We start from the raw sequence: 18,804 nt of genomic DNA, 5'->3' as shown, positions 1-18,804 counted from the left end.
AAATATTATAAATACAAGATTAATGAAAAAAAAAAGTTTTAATCTTCGCAAAATACTTACCTACCTTATCACGCTTCGATTTGTTTGTTTGTCTTGAAAGAACCCCAAAAATAAGAATGTCCTCTCCAATTGATATATTTAATTAATTTTACATGCTAAATATTGCTTATTATCTCAGTTCATCACATAATTCGTAGTTTCACTTGGGTAATGAGATATTTATAAGATAAACGGATATCTCTTTATACCGGTTGTTAATTGATTGTTTCTTTAAACAAAATTATTATAAGGTGAAAGAGAACTTTAAAATCAAAATGAAAAGTAATTCACTTTGCAAATTAGATCTTAGAGACATAGTAAAAATCAATGTGAAATCGATGGAATTTTTTGGTTATTTCTGTCCAGATTTCAATTCTTTTTTGGCCAAAATTCTCTATTACATTTATGCCTCAGTGTTCGTCGGTTTTATGTTTGTTTTATACACCACAAGTGAGATGATCAACATGATTTTGGTTTTTGGAGACATTGAGAAAATGTCAGGTGCTTCGTTTTTGCTTCTCACTCACCTTGTCCAAATATCAAAACTGTATGTTTTTATTTTTCACAAATCAAAAGTGAGACGACTTATTGACAGTATTAATCGAGAAGAATTTCGACCAAAAAATCAAGAACAATACGAATATCTTGTCAATGATATTAGGTCGTCTAGACTTGTAACAATTTTATTTCTCTTTGCGGGTTTTGCGACTTGTGCTCTCTGGGCAATATTCCCCTTTTTGAATAAGAAGGAAAAAACGGTAAAGTTGCCATTAAGTGGATGGTTTCCGTTTGATACGACCAAATTTCCAATTTTTGAATTTGCTTTTGTGTATCAAACTGTGGGTGCGTTGGTTAATGGGTTGGGGAATATTAGCATTGATACGTTTTTATCGGGGATTATAATGGTTGTTTCTGGACAATTGAAAATATTAAATAATTCGCTTCAAACCCTGAAACTGGACTACAAAGCAAAATCCAGAGAAAATCGTCAGAAGTTAATTCAAAATGTTATTCATCATCAAGGTATAATACAGTAGGTTATAGTAGGAAATAGTGAAATAAAATGTATTAAAAACGATTTTCAGTTTCGCACAAGAAATGACTGGGCTTTTTACTACCTGTATAATGAGCCAATTTGTGGTCAGTGTAATAATAATTTGTATTACAATGTTCCAAATGAGTTTGGTTTGTTAAAAATAATTAAAAAAAATTATAAAAAAATTTTATCAATCATTTTTTTAAGGTGTCACCACTGAGTTTACAATTTTTGTCAATGGCTCTGTATCAAACCTGTATGATTACAGAAATATTTCTTTGGTGCTATTACGGCAACGAAATAATACTACAAGTAGGTTTGTTATTAACAACAAATAAGAAAAAAGCAATTAAAAACAAATTTCAGAGTAACAAGCTTACACAGTCGGTTTATATGAGCCAATGGTTGGATTTCCCAAAGGAATTTAAAAAAGATTTGTTGTTTTTTATGACTCGTTCACAAAAGCCACTTAAACTTTATGCTGGAGGTTATTTTACATTGTCTTTAGAAACTTTTATGGCCGTACAATATTTCGTATTTTATTCTACAAGGTGCTAATATTTGTATTTCAGATTGTAAAATCGAGTTGGTCGTATTTTGCAGTTTTAAACAGAGTTCATACTACAGACATCTAATGAATGTTTGTATTCAGTGAAACATCTTAGAACTTTTTAGTTTGTTTAATTTGTAGATCAATAGAATTATACAATTATAGCTATGCAACACAACTTCTTCTTCTTTTTTTTTAATATACAGTGTGTCTCCAGATTGAGTTTACAAGAGGAAATTTTTTTATCTTTGATTTTACGCCACAACTGTAAAGGAAAAAACATTTTTTGCTTCACATGAAACGAGCAAATCTGTAATTAAAACTTCATTATTCTAATTCAGTGAAAAGAACATTTAATTTTACCATGTCATTTTGATTCGCCCTAGGAACCACCAAAACGATTTTGAGTGATTCTTTTACACTTGAGAGATATGCCCATCCGCCCCTGCTGACCACAAAAATTACTTAATCAAAAATTAGTTGTTTGAGTTTGTAAGAATGACAATTTCTAAGCAACCTATACCTAAATCTAGAGTTCCTATATTAAAAAAGCTGGGACACTGAATGTCAATTTTCATTTTTTTTTATATTCATCGGCTGACGAGCTGACGTATATAACAATAAAATAAATTTGTCCGCGCACTAAAATAAATTAAGAGGAGAGCGATAAAACGACAATTGTTTGACAATGTACATACAAATAATATTTATTGAAATAAATTTATATAGTGTGGTCCAAATAGTGTCATTTTTTGGAACAAAAAAAAGTATTGTTCTTTCTATGTAAACAAATGCAAAACATGTTATAACTGTACACACAAAAATTAATTATTTATTATATAAGACTATAAAGAAATTGTTTATCTACGAGTGAAAAGGTTAAGTTTACGAGTGACGAAGTCACGAGTGGACTTTTTTCACGAGTAGATATACAATATTAATCGTCGTGTATATTTTGTTTTATTTTGTACTCACCTACCAGAATTTACTTTATTTCACTAGACGATAAAAGACTACTTTATCTACTGAAATTAGTTGATAAAAGCACTCTTTAACATTGAGTACAAAATAAATTAACAAATTACACAGTCACTAAAGATTTGATTATTATTTTTGCTATTTGCCATCTTGTTAGTTTTATTAGATGTAATAACTTTTATTTATTTATAGCTCATTAATGTGTTTTTTTGTTAATATAATTATTTTAAAAAGGGCAACACTTAATTTTACTATCCTTTATTGTATAAAACAAAAAAGTTATAGACATCACTGTTTCGTAAAGTTGTGGCCAGTAAAATAATTAATCAAGAAATGCACTATAGTATACTATGTAAAATACTTAAAAAGACTTTAGTCACACGTATCTAAAAAGTTTTTGCAAACTCATCTGCCATTCCAGGTTCGGTTTTGCCTCGTTTGGAAACAGCAACACGATTTGTCCACAAAAACTGTATTTTTAGGTAGTTGTAAAATTATTATGACACATTAGAGAACGTGGTTTTTATAGATCCTTTTGCGGCGTGTTCTGAGTTAGCAAAGTAGTCGTTTTAAGGCAGAGTTAAACCAAGTGTGCAACAAAGACAAGTATATTGAAATTTACTTGGCTGTTTTTAGCGAAGTTTTTGATCCAATTTTAAATCAAAAAATTGAATTCAGTTTTAAAGACATTTTGAATTTTTGCCAACGTAACACTTTTTTGAAAAAAAAATTATTTAACTTTTTTTATTCAAATTTTATATAAATATTCATAATATTTAAAAAATCGCTTAGGGGAAAGATGTACTGTGTTGATACGAATAGAATGCGACCAAAAAACTGAAAAAATTATTATTAAAGTTTTATTATTATTATTATTAAAGTATTTTATTTTAAACAATATTAAAGCATCAAATTGAAGTCCTCTATGGTTTGCACTAGCAATTTTTTTAAAATTAATTAGAAATATTTATTTTTGCGTCGATCCTAAAACCTGGGACACTGTATATAAACGATCGAACTAAGGGGGCCCAAGAACTGGTTTTTCTTCTTGTAATTCTTTTTCCTATTTTCGAGGCGGTGATTCTACACTTTCTTTAATTAAACCAACTGTCATATCCACTTTGTTCCCTAGTAGCGTTTTCGTTCATTTCTCTTCTGTTACATTCAAACTTGCTACATAATCTCTATTTTCTTTTTTGAGAATACTTGAATTCAAATTGCAGTTTTGTCCGTAATATTCTTGATCGTTTCTAGTAAGTAACATTTTATTTTTTCTAGCTTTCTTCTAAGGAAAAAATTCATTCATGCAATATTGTGACCAATTATTGGTTCTCCAAAAATCATCATCAACAATGTTGTTATCACCTACTGAAGCCCTAATCGTGCGATCTTCACTCCAGATTTTTTTCATTGTCACATCTCAACTTAATCGCGAATTCAAATATTTGTTTGTAATTAAATTATGTAAACTGATCTCAGGAAATTTGGTATAAGAGTTTGCCTTATTTAAAAATATCGTATTCTTGGGTAGTGGTTGCTTCCAAACATTACCTCCCTTACAGGGAGAGCAAAAAATGCGGCTCGGCGGAACATCAAAAAGACGATACAAAATTCGCGTTTTGATGACTTTCTCGTTATTGAATTTCAGAAATTAATACACTTTTCTTTTCAGGAAAAAATGGTGATTCGTCGCCCTACCTTGTTTTTTTCAAAAATATTTTCTATTATACCTGTTTTTAATATTTTATTCAAAAAAAAAACAAAAATTAAAAAAGTGTTACGTTGGCGGGTTTTCAAATAATATTTTATGTCCGAAACTTTTTTCCAATTATATAAAATGTGAATAGTTAAAGAGATTCCCCGCCAACTGCCGCTTTTGCAACAAACTAAAACATGTTCCCCTTTAGCCTTAAAGAGCGAATGCAAAAAACCTATTTGTTGAACAAAATATTTATTAGGTTATTTTTGCTACATAAAATTGCAGTAGAACAACATGATTTGTTACCACTAATCTTTTTACAAATTGTACAAATTTGCATTGAGGGTGGCTTTATTTTTTTTTCCTAAATTTATTTAGAATAAATTTGTTTCAAGACTGCAAAATATGACCACGATGATTTGAGAACCTGAAAGTCTTTTGCTTCCCACATTTTTTTCAAGTTTAAAAAAATACTCACGGCTGTAAAAGTTTCAAGAGACAAAGTGAAATATCCTGAAGCGTAAAGTTTGAGAGGAATTTGTGTTCGTGTCATAAAAAATAGCAGATTCTTTTTAAATTCTTTTGACTCCTCAATCCATTCACACATATAAGCCGATCGAGTTAGTTCATCGCTCTGCAAGAAGAAATTGCAGTCATTTACAGAAAATAATAAAATAAAAAATACTTTTAAAATCACTTCATTGCCGTAATAACACCACAAGAAAATTTCCATCAATACGCAACTCTGATACAGAAACATCGAGAAAAATTGAAAGCTCATTACTGATACTAGAGTCATTTGAAATAAAGACACACAAACTATTATTACACCAATTATAAATTGAACTGTGATGCAAAAAGTGAAAAGATAAGTCATTTCTGCTGCAAATCTAAAATAGTACAACGTGTTATAATACATTATGCACAGTTTGAATTTATCATACCGTATTATGGTTTTATAGTGAACAACACACTCAATTAAGTTTGTTTTAACTTTTTTTCGATCTTTCAGCGAACTATTTGTGCACCCTTTAGTGATATTTTTTAATGAACAATTAAGTAAACTAAGTTGTGCTGAAATGACCATAATAACTCCCGACATAAAGGTATCCATTCCTATGTCAGCTAATCCATCAATACATGCTGTTAAAATTTGATAAGCGTATGTAATCTCAAATGCCGGTGATGTGTCAGTGGAATAAGGGTACCAGCCACTTAATGGCAATCTAAGTTTTTCACAATCTTTTCTATCTATAAACGGAGAAATTCCCCACAATAGACAAACAATTGTACAAGCCACAAAGAACGTTTTTGATATCTTTTTCGACATTTTGATTCCATCGACGAGAATGTTGCATTGTTCTGAATTTTTCGGTTTAAAATTTTTTGTATTCATGTTGTGAATTAATTTCCATACTCTTGGACCGTTATGTATGAATATATACATTTTGAATATTTGTACCAAATTTGTTAAAAGCAGGAATGAGGCCTCTGTCATTTTTTCAATATCGCCGAAAGAATTTATTAAAGTTGCAATTTTGCTTAGAAAAGGTAAGACAAACGCAGCACTCACAAATGTAACAGCATAAATCACGTAAATAATTTTCTTTTTTAAATCGTTCTCAAATTCAGGTAAAAAATAGCCGAAAAAGTGGATGCTGTTTATGTTGAATCTTACAAATTCCGTTAAATCTATTTTCTCAATGTTGTTCATTGTCACTGCTGGAAATAAATGATGGACTAATAATTGTTTTGATTAAATAGAAATTGTAACATCATAAAAAATATTGTTTTTTTTGACTCACCTGCTTATTATTTGTGTTTTAAACGTTACTAAATATTAAAACGTGACCTTAAAGTTTCCAGAAAGATTAATAAGTAATTGATTCAATGTGAAATTACTTCTGTCTGTAGCATTGTTAATGTTAGTTTTCTAAATATAAAATTTATTTCGACTAAAAGCAATAATTACTAATAGTACACCAGTGTTAATCATATTTTTACAAAGTGGTAGTTTGAGTAATTTATTTTCAGGGTTTAGGTATTTAAGGGCCACTAGAAACGGCAGTTTACTTTAAAAGCTTATCATATGGCTACCCTTTCAATGTATAGCGGCTTAAAAGTACCAAATGAGAAAGTAACGATCCTGTATATCCTAGAAATTTTTAGGTAAGATGTTAACATTTAGTTTATTAAAACTAATAAAAACTTGGCAATTAAAACAGTTTGAAATTATTATTTTTACAATTGCAGTGTCCTGGAATGTTTTGTTTCTAATATTTAGTATCAATAAAAAATAAAGAATGTAAAATGTACTTAAGTAAGAATGGAAATATCAAATAAAAAAATTAAAAATTAAAAATAAGTCACTTGAGAAAAGTACCCCACTCGTCCTACAGGCTCGTGAGTCTAAACCTTCTCTTACGTAACTTATTTATACATACAAGGTGATTTTTTAAAACGAACAATCCTGGATATTTCATAAAATAAACAAAAATTAAGAAATCTTGAGACAGTAAAAATGAGCACATTTTGAATATTGTACTAAATTTGTTAAAAGCAGTAATAACGCATCTGTCATTTTTTCGTTTCGTCGAAACAGTTTATTAAATGCACATTGCAGCTCCTACAAATTTAACGGCATAAGTCACGCAATAAATATTGTATTTTTGACTTACCTACTTATTATTATAAGTTTTTTAATGTTACCTACTAAATAAATATTAAGTTGGCCATAGAATTTCCACAATTTTTCATTTTTCGGCTTAATTTTTTTAATGTAACATTAATTCCTTTGATAGCATTAACTTAGTCGTTAAAATATAACTTGATCAATGCCCCGCCCTTATGTAGTTACCAATAAAAAGTTACATTTTTAAAATTTAGTTGAAATTTTAATTTAAATTTGATGTTTTTTAACACAGTTCGAAGGGCCTCGTAACAGAACAATGTAAATTTTACATTTGTAAAACATGCACCATAATTTGTAGAAGTTGAATTTGTTACATGAAATCACATAAAAAAATTGTTCATTTTAATTTTTGTTTTGATACGATTGGTCTGTTTAGTTGCTAACAACTTAAAATAGGGGGAGCATTCATCTTTTTTCAGTTTATGGACAATAATTTCCTGCTTTCAAATATCATTATTATCTGTGACTTTAAATAAAAAGCAACAGAATATACAAAAATTGTCAGATCAGATCTTCTGTCTCTACATTAATTAAAAATTGATTCAAAAGAACCACAATTGCTGGTGCATACATAATTTATTCTATTGAACATAATATTTAGTGACAGTTTTCACATTTTTTTTAGACTAGGTAATCTTTAAAACCTAAGTATGACAGGATTAACATGTAGTAACTAATCTATTTGTTTCGAATGAACTTGATTTAAAACTGCAAAGTAGGACCACGATGATTTCACAATCTATAAATAAATTTATAGAAAATACATATTAACACTATACAGTATAGTCCAAATTTTTTCTTATAAGGTACTGTCAGTTTTTAATTTTTTGTAGTTTAGTTGTTTTGTAGTTTAAACTGTTGGCAGATAAAACTTGGACCAGCCTGTATGTCATTTAACTTACTGCTTTAAAAGTTTCCAGAGACAGTACAAAGTAACCCGAAGAGTACAAATTTAAAGGAATTTGAGTTCGTGTCATAAAATATAATAAATGTTGTTTAAACTCTTTTGAACTGTCGATCCACTGACATTTATATGCTGATTCTGTTAATTTATTGCTCTAGGAAACAAGTAAAATACAAAGCTTTATTTATAGATATAAAATACTTACTTTCAAAATCACTTCATTCCCGTAATAACACCACAAATACATTTCTTCCAAAATACAAATCTGGTAAAGCAACATTGCCAAAAATCGAAAACTCAAAACTGGCACCAAACTCATTTGAAACATCGATATACATACTATAATAACTCCAACGACAAACATTCCAGTAATACAAGTTGTGAAAAGATTAGTAAATTCTTCTGCAAATCTAAAAAACAAATATTAATATAAAAAATTAATAATTTATCATTTCAGTACTGCAGAATATTTCGATGATGTACAACATTTTTGATTAGACTTTCATTAGTTTTTTCATCAGTGTTCACCTGTTGTGATTTCATATTTTCCAGAGCATTATTTAAGACACTTATTTGTGCCGAAAGATTCATAATACATCCAGACAAAAATGTGTCCATACTAATATTTCCCAATCCTCCAACTGTTGTAACAAACATTTGATATGCGTATGTTAACTCAAAGATAGGTGAGGCTTCCGTTTCAAAGGGATACCATCCACTTAAAGGCAACTTTCTTCCATTGGTAACAGTTGTGTCAAGCAAAGGTGAAATACCCCAAGAAGCACAAGTGATAACACAAGCAATTAAAAATGAGATTGTTATTAATTTTGATTTTTTTATTTCTCGAAGTAACATATTGTATTGTTCTACATTTCGTGGCTTGAAAGCTTCTCGATTCATACTTTCCACCAACTGCCATACTCGGGGACGGTAGATGTTAAAAACAACAATTTTTATACTTTGGACAAGATTGGTGAGGAGGAGGAAAGATGCTTCGGTCATTTTTTCCATATCGCCAAAAGATTCGATCATTTTTGCCATTTGACTTATAAAAGATAAAATAAAAGCAAATCCAACAAAAAACAAAGCGTAAATGTAGTAAAAAACTTTTTTCTTTGATGATTTTTCAAATCGTGGAAAAAAATAACCGAAAAAATGAATACAGTTTAAATTCAAAGTCACAAATTCTCTTAGATCCAATTTTTCAAAGGTCATGTCGGTCATTTTTAGTTAATAAGAAACTATCAAAGGTTCGCACTACTTAAAACACACTTGTAGTTATTGTTGCTAAGATAAATTAAGCAAAAAAATGTTTGTATTCCAATTTTATTATTTTTTACTTATACGTAATGAGTGGTTACAGAGGGAATTTTTTTTATCTACACTACTTTAATATTAAGGGTTAAGTATTACTTATGAAAAATTTATTTCGATTAACAGCAGTAATTAAGTGTACTAATAGTATATCTGAGTCAGCCATATTTTTACAAAGTAGTAATTTGAGTAATTCATTTTAAGAGTTTTCATCTATAATGCAAGATGACTTGAATTAATGGATTATTTATAAATAAGGGCCAGTTGCAACGGTAGTTTACTTTTGAAGCTTATCAAGTGACTATTCTTTTGATGTATAGCGGTTTAAAAAATAATAAAATAAAAATCAAAGACTTTTATAAGGATTCTTTAGAAACAATATTAATATTTACTTTATTAAAAGTAATAAAGACACTTAAGCATTAAAATATTCCGGCATTATTATTTTTCTAACTGCAGTGTACTAATATGCTGAATAAGATGGGAGAACCAAAAAATTGATGTGTGTATACTTTTTCATTAATAAAAACAAAAATAAAGCAATGAGTGTTTTATTTAAAAAGTTTAGGTCTTCATCAAACACATAAAAAAAATGATGTGAAAACCCAAAAATTATTTGGGGTGAGTAAAATTTCTCACCCACAGGTTGGAAGACCTGGGTTCGAATCTGGGTCGTGTCTTGGCAATGTTTCTGTTTCTAAATGGTGTAAAAAAAGTAAAATCGTTTAGAAAAAAATAAAAAGTAAAATTAAAAATTTTGACACGCAAAGTAAGTAACATAAAGAAAAGGTAAGTGCGTAAACATAATTGGCTAAATTTATAAACGTAGAACACTAAAGCAATAAAAACAATACAAGTTTAAATGTGCACCTTCTTTCTAACATAGCTTTTACAATCTTTTTTTAGTACTTATGCCGTTATTGTTTTCTGCCTTTGTTTTAACTTCTGCCACTTCTTTCGCTGCTTTATTGGTTTTTTCGTATGAGGGGGGATAAAGGTAATCTCTAAGTTTTTCTTGGATTTCTTGCACAGGATTCCAATTTTATAAATAGCTTTAATGGAAGAGAGAATTTTGTGGTTGAGTTTCTATAAAGTTGAAAGCACATTGTAAAGTGGTTAATTCTGCGTTGCATATACTCGTACTAGTCTTTGCGAGGGAAGAATTATCTGGTGGTAGTTGGTGTAATTGCACCGTTCCCTGAAGGCATTTTGATATATCGTTTTTATTTATTTATTTATTTATGTATTTATTTATTTATTTATTTATTTATTTATTTATTTATTTATTTATTTATTTATTTATTTATTTATTTATTTATTTATTTATTTATTTATTTATTTATTTATTTATTTATTTATTTACTTACTTTAATTATAATTAGTCTTTTGTTGTATTCCATTTTGAGATTTTGCATGTGCGTTTTCCATGTTAATTTGATATTAAATGTTATACTTAAAAACTTGACAATTTCTTGTTGAGAAAGTCGCTCTGGTTCAGGTAAAGTGGGATATTGCTATTTTTTCCTGAAAAAATAAACAACTTTTTTCGTATATTTACCACATTGTTTAATTAAAAATCGTAAAAAAGTGAAACTTTTTGTGTTAGGAACACATTACTTTACGATTTTAGTTACCAACACTTTTCTTCACGATTTTCGTTAAAATGGTAAAAATAAGTGAACCTTTTTTGTTAGGAACACATTTCTTCACGATCTTAGTTACCTACCCATAACTAAATACTTTTGTTTTTATTTTTTTGTCAAAAATAGCAAATGTACAAAAAACAGCATGTTCCACTTATTCAGAAAAGTGATTTTTCCATGTTCATTTAAATTTCATCTACTCGTGAGCTAGCGCTTGCTCGTGAATTGATGTATTAACACTCATTGGAACACAATTACTTTTCTTAACTTATAGAACAAATACTAACGTTGTGAGAATTTTTAAATACGGTAGTAGATGACCATTGGCTCAATTTTTGCAATATTTGTGAAATGGTTTTGGTGTTTCGTAAAGATTTTTCAGTTTTGGTGGATGCGCCGGGCTAGAGATGTTCATATTGGCTGCTAATAAAACACTTTCTTAAATTAAAATATGTTTTTTTTATAATATATAAACTACAAAAAAAAAACTTTGTGCAAATTTTTGATTTTTATTTTTCGTTTATGTATTATGACTTGAAATGAAATTTAGAACCAAAACATAATATTTGGTATCTCGACTAAGTACAAGACCTGTGTTTTACATACATGGAATGAAATTCAAAAAAACACTGTTGGATAATGGAAGCAATTCAATGTTATCTTCCACCAATAGGTAAACAGTAGCCAGCGTAGGTAATGTTAAAAAATAATACACAAAATTGGCAAACAATTTGTATAGTTTTTTGTAATTGCAAGTGGGTTGAAAACCCAAAATTTGCATTAAAGTCAAGGAATACAAAAAATAAGATTTAAGTATTTGCTGCATTTTTTAATGCATTTCGAACACAATAACGATGACTAACGTGTGGGAGACAGTAGGTATGTCTAATTTTAAGTGCCTATCATGACAGATATTCTTATAAATAATAAATTAAGACGGGTGATTACATTATACTCGTAAATGAAGACGTAATAATTCCAAATTACTGCTTTTGTGAACGTTTAGAATCGGCGATTCTAGGACTATAATTGCTATGATAAGATGTATTTTAAATCAGAAAAATTTAATATATCATAAAGTATGTAAATACGGTAAAGGTCAAAATATGACCTGGCAATAAGGACTGTTTGTCAAATTGGATATATTCTTGCAAAGTTTGTACCTTTTTGGAAAAATTCGGAAAAGATTTATTTATATGTTAGAAAATCCACTTTTTACTAATCATGTGTCAGAACAATATAAGATCATTGATGAAGTGAAAGCGAAGCGTGAAATTAAATGTTCACCGGATTGTTTTTGCAATACCGCTTCGGACCGGTTAATTGGCCGCCTAGGTCATGTGATATCACACCCCTAGACTTTTTCTTTTGGGGCTATGTAAAATCTAAAGTCTACAAGAATAAACCGGCTACGATTGCATTGGAAGCCAACATTACTCGCGTCAATCGCCAAACACCATTCGAAATGCTACAACGCTTTATGGAAAATTAGAATTTTATAATGGACCATGGTAGTCACAGCCAAGGCCAACATTTGAAAGACATAATCTTTGAAAAATAATTGTTTAAATAAGTTCTTTTGTATGAGAATAAATATTACCCGATAAAATTAAATTTTTAATTTTTGAAAAAATACCTCTAAATGAATCACCCTTTAGTTTAAAATTCTTGTTGTCTTAACTGCTATAAAATTCAAAACTTCAAAAATTATTTTACGAGTGTATTTTTAGCTATTTGGCATATACCTACCTAACTTTTGATGTATAGGACATTTTTTTATTACATACAGGGTTTTTCTTTTGGTTTTCCTCTTTTGACAAATGTATTTCACTATTTCTCAAAACTATTTCCCACCTATGTCGCTTTGACATTAATATATCAAATGTTTTGTTTTTACAAGTTATAAATTCTTACCAATGGACAAAATTTTGCTTAAACTTCTTGGCAAAGAATAAGCAAACAGTAGGTTTTATCGTTGTTTCAGGAAAATCTTTTTTTTGTAGTTTACGTCGACTGTACTTTCTTACATCTCCTAAAACCCAGTTTTAGGTTTTAGGTACATAGCAGATATTTGTAAAGTCAAAGACGATATTTTATTTTGCGTCATTTGCACAACATAAAAATAAATTGTTTTCATTATATTAAATTTGGTGTTACGATAGCTGGTTTTCCCAATTTACCTCTTTATTTTTATTTAAAAATATTTTGAAACGTTTCATTAATAAAACAATATGCTTCTTATCCTTTCAAACCCTAGAATTAATTGATTCAAAATTTATTACAAAAAGTACTGAGTATAGCAGGCCCAGTAAGTTTACGACATTATTTTTAATTACTAGGTTAAACTCGTATTATTAATGTAATTGTACAATCCTCCAAATTTGTAAAATATTTAATAATACAAAACATTATATATTACTGATGGTAGTTAGTAATTATAGTTGAAGCGTCTTCTTTGAACGCAAAGCAGTCTTTTAAATGAAGGGAACAGTAAAGAGATTTTTTAAAATAAATTTACTAATAATGCAGCTGTTAGGGTTTTATCCCCCTAATAAATATAAAAATATTTACAAAATATACGCTTATGCTGTATATGTATTTTTAACAATTCCAGTGCCAACACTAGCAGGAATTCATTTGTTGGTTACTGAAAATGTGGATTTGGTTCAAGTGTGTGACAGTTCATTTATAATTTTTCAAGTCGGATGTTTTATTTTTAAACTAATTCCTTTCATATTTATTGTGGATAAAGTCAGGGAAAGCATTTACATGATGGAATGGCAAATCTTAAACAACTACACCAAACAACAAGAAGTTATAATTAACAATTGCGTAAAAATCTGCAAAAGAAACACTTGGCTGTTTTTGGGATTTTGCGTACTTTCTGTGATTACATGGGCTTCGACGCCATTTTTCGGAAGTGTTCATAAGTTTCCCATTACAATTTGGTTGCCTTTTGATGCAACAGCAGACACAAAATCTTATGTTTTAGTGTTTGTGTTTATTGTGTTGGGTTTGTACCTACCAAATCTCAAAATCCCAAAATAAAAAGGATTTTAGGTGTTGGAAACGGTGCAATGTCTAATGGCGTAATTGATCCTCTAGTGTCTGGAATGGCTTATTTTGCCACAGTTCAATTGAGGTTGTTAAAAGACAACTTGCAAAATTTGAGTGAATATGCAGAAGAAGAATTTGTTGCAAATTTTTCTCACACCAGGAGTTTAATCAACAAAAATGATATAATAAACTATATTATCTATGATAATATCAAAAAGTGTATAGATCATCACAATGCGATTCTAAGGTAGAAATACATTTTTATTAAAAAAGAAATTGTAATGCAATCAACTTTTAGATTTGTACAATACTATGAAAATGTTTATTCATCAGTGGTTTTTACTCAATTCACTGCATCAGTTATTGTAGTCTGTGTTTCTTGTTTACAGTTAATTATGGTATGACTTTATATTTAAAAATAATGATTTCTTATATGTTTTATGTTTTAGGTTGAACCCTTTACTTTTAATTTCTTTGGCATGATTACATTTCTTTTAACGATGCTCTTAGAAATTTTTTTGTATTGTTACTTTGGATCAACTTTATACGAAGAAGTAACCTATGAAAAATAAAAATCTTACTGAATATTACACTTGCATTTTTTAGAGCAACAGCTTGACAAATGCTGTTTGTATGGGAAAATGGTACAACTATGACTTGCAATCTAAAAAATTGTTAATAATTTTAATGGAGCGTTCAAAAAAACCTATAGTTGTTACAGCTGGAAAAATATTGGATTTATCACTTGTTACTTTTACTACGGTAATCATTCGCCATTTTTAACTTGAATTTTTAACTGATATCGTTTTTAGATTATTCGACGAGCTTACTCATTACTTGCAGTTCTCAACAATTATCAATAGTAATACCCCGAGTGCAAGTCAAGTTGACGATAATTTTGTCATGCACAAGGAGTATTTTGCACATGTCAAAAAAAATTATCTCTACTAAATCTTTCAAATTTTTGATCAGATCAGATTCGCGGTAACTTAGGACACGGGTAAATTATTGATAATAATTATTACAATTATCGCGTAATTTTAATTTGATTGGATGAATCTCAAAAATTTGAAATATTTGATAGGCTTATTTAATTTTGCGAGGGAAATTGTCAGACTAAAGTATAAATACCTTTAATAAGTATTATTGTTAGTCGCGAAAAAATATATTAGAGAGATTTAAGTTTAATTATTGTTTTGGTGCAATAAAATAAAGAAAATCTAGAAAATCTGCTTTTTTTATTGTTTGTGTCAATTTAGTCTGCCACTGTAGATACATTTCTTGTGCACACCAAATACAAATCTAAATATTTCGCTCGTGGAATATAGTTGACTATTATATAGTTCATCTCTCTTTTATATTAACCAATAAAATAGTATCTTAGCAATAAGTTCAAGCGAATATTCTACTCTAGAGTTCCTATATTAGAAGAGTTGGGACACTGAATGTCAATTTTCCAATTTTTCTTTTATATACGTCGGCTGACGTATAATAACAATAAAATTGGATATAAATCAGTGGCGTTTCGGTAAAACTTAACAAAAAGTCAAATAAATTTGTCAAATAAAAATTGACCTCTGTCCTTATTGGTCATTATGACCAATTCTGCTGGGTCCTATGTGTTAATACATAATGAAACTGTGAGTTGTTTTCTGTGCCACGTTGCTCCAATGCACCAGACAGTGTGAGACAAGTGGAACCTCTTTAAAACTAGCCAACTGGAGTGTGGGCCCCAAAAGTAAAATTTATTAAAAACAAAGGTGAAGCTTTCACATGATCCAGGACTATTATTCCGTTGTTTGGAGTGTTTTATTTTATCTACGTCAGGTCAGGTCAAGTCTAATATTTTCGTAAGTTTCAGGTTTTCCACCGTTTTCTGGAGACATTATCAAGTTTTTATTACTCATGGTAAATGCTGTATACAGCAACTGTGTACACATAATTTTTTCCTGTCTGGTCGCATCTCAATGTCCATTTATCTCCTACGTCCCTGACCAAATCTGAGGTAAAATTATGTCAATTTGTAAATAGGACAAAATTTATAACCTTAAAATAATTTTTGAAATAAACTTGACATTAGTTGCTACGAAAAATTTTAATGAAAAAGGATAGAACGTATATACCTTATCCACATAATACAAAATTGGCTCGGTTTGAGTGTGTTCTATGGGCGTTCAGTGTCCCAACTCTTCAAATATAGGAACTCTATTCTACTCGTGATAAAATATAACTGGATATTCCAGGAGTGGTTGCAGTGAATATTTTAAACTAACTTGATTTTTTATCGGTTGCTATGAAAATGAAATCATGTGCAGGGTTGATCAGCAGGCATAGGCAAATATGTTAATGAAAAACATACAACCAAGAGACGGCGCCACTTGCTTTTATTTACAGATTTCTGTAAATTACCACAAACAGTAGTAAACAGAAACTACTACTGCCATCTCTTGGTTGTATGTTTTGTTTTTACTTAAAAAAATACAGAATATAAAGCAATCTTTGGATATTTGACGCAAAATATCAAAAAACACTTTTCAATCAACTTTCACTAGTATTGTTCAAATAATTTCCTAGTTAATATTTCCCTTTGGAGTTCGAATTATTTGTTACATACTTTGTTCGTGGTACGCTCTTTTCATTGTGTGTTTAAATTTTGTTTGGTTTCGTTTTTTATTAGTATCTACTTTTAAGGTAGAATTATTCAAGTTTCAAGTTTTGAAATAGGTAACACTCTCCTAAAAGATATCCAGCAGCAATGCTCCTCAAGAGAATCTTGAAACTACTGGGTAAGAGTCCAGAAATTTGGGGATATCTGAACTGCCGTCAAAATTTGAACAGGTAAAAACATAATTAGAAAGGAAAATTTTCGCTTTTGAATTGTGGTCTATTTCTAGAACTAGAGGGAATTTTAAGCTCTTTTACAGCTAATGTCATCACACTTGGACGATATCACAAGGGCTTTGCAATATAGGGTTAGACTCTGAGAAATTTTTATTGATTGATTCTAAAAACACGGTTGTAGAATTAAAAAAGAATCATTTTTAGGTAACAAATCAATTTTGACTAAACGTCTCTCTAATAATGTGTCCTCCGCTGTGATTTTGACCGCAGTTCAAACAGAGATTCTGTCAGTCCGGATAGGCTAAAACACTTTGTACCGTAATTCGGTGGTATGTATCGAGAAATTTTTGCTCAACATTTGGAGGAATTGATAATGAGACAATAATCAATAATCTTATTCCAAAATAAAGTATAAAAAGTTCAAACAAAAAATTTACACGATAAAGTCTTCGCAACAGTTTTTTGGGCTAAAGAAGGACTTTTGCTATTAAGGTTTATACTACCTGAGACGATCATATCAAAAGGAAACTATGCAAAATAGTTTAAAGTTTTGTGTGATTCTATCAACTTGAAAAGGCATGAAATCCACACGTCAGATGTACTGCTCTTTCACAAAAACCSACTGGAGCATATATTAGCAAATGTACAGGTCGCCATCTAAATCTGTAGTGCCCASCAGTATAACCATTTACTRTACAGTCCTAATCTATCTTCTTTCAGTTAAATTTTGTTGGAAATTATCTTAAACGGCAGGATTTTTTAAGAATGCAGGAGCCACCAGTCAAAAATGTAAAAATCAAATCCATTTACTTAGTAARTTTAGAGAATGCTATCATAACGTGTGGTACAATTTTGTTAAATGCATAAATAAACAATTTAAGTCCATTATATGTGCTTCTTTATGTCTTGATCATAACCAAAATATTATTATTAAACACATATATCTGATTTTATTGAAAATTTTGGTTATTTGTGTTTAAATTGTAATAGGAAAATTAAAATTGAATGATAAAGTATTTAAATTTAAAAATAAATAAATTTGCCGCCAAATTTAGTTTAACATACAAACAAGAGACGGCGCCAGGCTTGAAATTTTGACGACCGGAAAATTGTGTGTTACTTGATTTTCTATATTGAGTATATTCAAAGATCATGTGTAACGCAAATTTGACATTTGGTTTATTGAATAGTTTGTTAAATACAATTCGTAGTCAAACATTGTAGAATATTTTTATTCATAGCCATTACGCTTGCGAACATAAGCGAATGACCAGTCATAAAAATATTCGACAATTTTTGACTACGCGTGGTATTATAACTGAATATTCATTCATTCCATTTCAAAATAGTTATTTTGTCTAAAATTATCGCCGTCATTTTTTGTCAGTGTGTGAAATAAATAAAGGATGATTCTTAAATAAAGCGACAAAATTTTATCCTTGGTAGTATCAAATGAGAACATGCTGGAAAAAATATTTAAAAAATTCTTTGTTTAATCGTTCTCCAAATAAAATTTATTAAACTTATTTTCGAGGTAAAGCGTACGTTCGTAAATAGTATTAGCACATGTAGTGGAAACCATCGTAGTAACTTGTTGAAAATGTACTTGATCAATGCAACAATTCATAAACGCCGTAAGTGGCACGGTTCAAGGGGGTTTTGCCCCTAAAAGGCATAAACGTAAAAAGGGTACTGTAATATTCCGAACCCCTTCACCCTGCAAAGCGATGAGTATTTTTTTTTCAATTTAAAAACTGAATTAGCGTTCCCACAAGCTACGGTATTATTAGCATCTGGAGAAAGTCAACATTCTTAAAAATGTGAAGGGTCGCAATTTCAAATCCAATCAATTTGGTTATGATTAAATTTCTTTTCATTAATTTCCAATTTATTAAAAACCCAGAACTTAGGAAATTTTGGATAATTTATTAATTCATTTTTCTTTTGAAATTATTTAATTTGATAGAGTGCATTGATAAACAATCAGAACCAAGTTCTAATTATTATTTTTTATGTTGAATAAATTTAAGTGTGGTTTAAAACCTGTGTTT

The 18,804-nt window shown here is 29.4% G+C and overlaps 2 protein-coding genes and 1 long non-coding RNA gene across 7 annotated transcripts; 2 read left to right on the top strand and 1 right to left on the bottom strand.

The window, feature by feature from the left end:
* Positions 1 to 488: 488 nt before the first annotated feature.
* LOC123007604 (odorant receptor Or1-like) lies at positions 489 to 14,804 on the top strand. The gene is made up of 11 exons (XM_044402988.1): positions 489 to 1,072; positions 1,125 to 1,224; positions 1,283 to 1,387; positions 1,442 to 1,597; positions 1,648 to 1,698; positions 13,334 to 13,868; positions 13,916 to 14,159; positions 14,211 to 14,310; positions 14,362 to 14,466; positions 14,519 to 14,674; positions 14,725 to 14,804. The coding sequence occupies exons 1-11, from the start codon at positions 495 to 497 to the stop codon at positions 14,773 to 14,775; spliced, it is 2,181 nt and encodes a 726-aa protein (XP_044258923.1). The 5' UTR covers positions 489 to 494; the 3' UTR covers positions 14,776 to 14,804.
* Positions 7,649 to 8,954, bottom strand: LOC123007947 (odorant receptor Or1-like). Its single transcript, XM_044403484.1, has 4 exons — positions 8,359 to 8,954; positions 8,104 to 8,308; positions 7,897 to 8,052; positions 7,649 to 7,733 (listed from the first exon to the last, which is right to left on the bottom strand). Exons 1-4 carry the CDS (start codon positions 8,937 to 8,939, stop codon positions 7,668 to 7,670), a joined length of 1,008 nt encoding a protein of 335 aa, XP_044259419.1. The 5' UTR covers positions 8,940 to 8,954; the 3' UTR covers positions 7,649 to 7,667.
* A 1,633-nt stretch (positions 14,805 to 16,437) lies between the features above and the next one.
* LOC123007948 lies at positions 16,438 to 17,650 on the top strand. Of its 5 annotated transcripts, none has more exons than XR_006412912.1 (4): positions 16,438 to 16,552; positions 16,604 to 16,750; positions 16,807 to 16,884; positions 16,958 to 17,650. It is a non-coding gene; the product is annotated as an uncharacterized LOC123007948 (long non-coding RNA). The 5 variants fall into 5 exon arrangements; XR_006412911.1 differs by having other exon boundaries at positions 16,935 to 17,650; XR_006412910.1 differs by having other exon boundaries at positions 16,807 to 17,650.
* Positions 17,651 to 18,804: the final 1,154 nt, after the last annotated feature.

Source organism: Tribolium madens, unplaced genomic scaffold, assembly GCF_015345945.1.
Source record: "Tribolium madens isolate multiple individuals breed KSU strain unplaced genomic scaffold, Tmad_KSU_1.1 Scaffold_3;HRSCAF=73;Tcas5.2_LG2, whole genome shotgun sequence".
Lineage (NCBI taxonomy): Eukaryota > Metazoa > Arthropoda > Insecta > Coleoptera > Tenebrionidae > Tribolium > Tribolium madens.
Note: the sequence above shows the minus strand (reverse complement) of the source record. Positions and strands in the feature narration are given on the sequence as shown.

Bases quoted from the DNA above. Each gene is read 5' to 3' on its own strand.
- LOC123007604 (XM_044402988.1), top strand. From the start codon at position 495: ATGATCAACATGATTTTGGTTTTTGGAGACATTGAGAAAATGTCAGGT. The intron at 1,699-13,333 runs ACAGACATCTAA...GCAGTCTTTTAA, and splicing joins TTTTAAACAGAGTTCATACT to ATGAAGGGAACAGTAAAGAG. The intron at 14,675-14,724 runs GTAATCATTCGC...TATCGTTTTTAG, and splicing joins CACTTGTTACTTTTACTACG to ATTATTCGACGAGCTTACTC.
- LOC123007947 (XM_044403484.1), bottom strand. From the start codon at position 8,939: ATGGCAAAAATGATCGAATCTTTTGGCGATATGGAAAAAATGACCGAA. The intron at 8,309-8,358 runs GTACTGAAATGA...TTTGTTTTTTAG, and splicing joins CATCATCGAAATATTCTGCA to ATTTGCAGAAGAATTTACTA. The intron at 8,053-8,103 runs GTAAGTATTTTA...CTTGTTTCCTAG, and splicing joins GGAATGAAGTGATTTTGAAA to AGCAATAAATTAACAGAATC.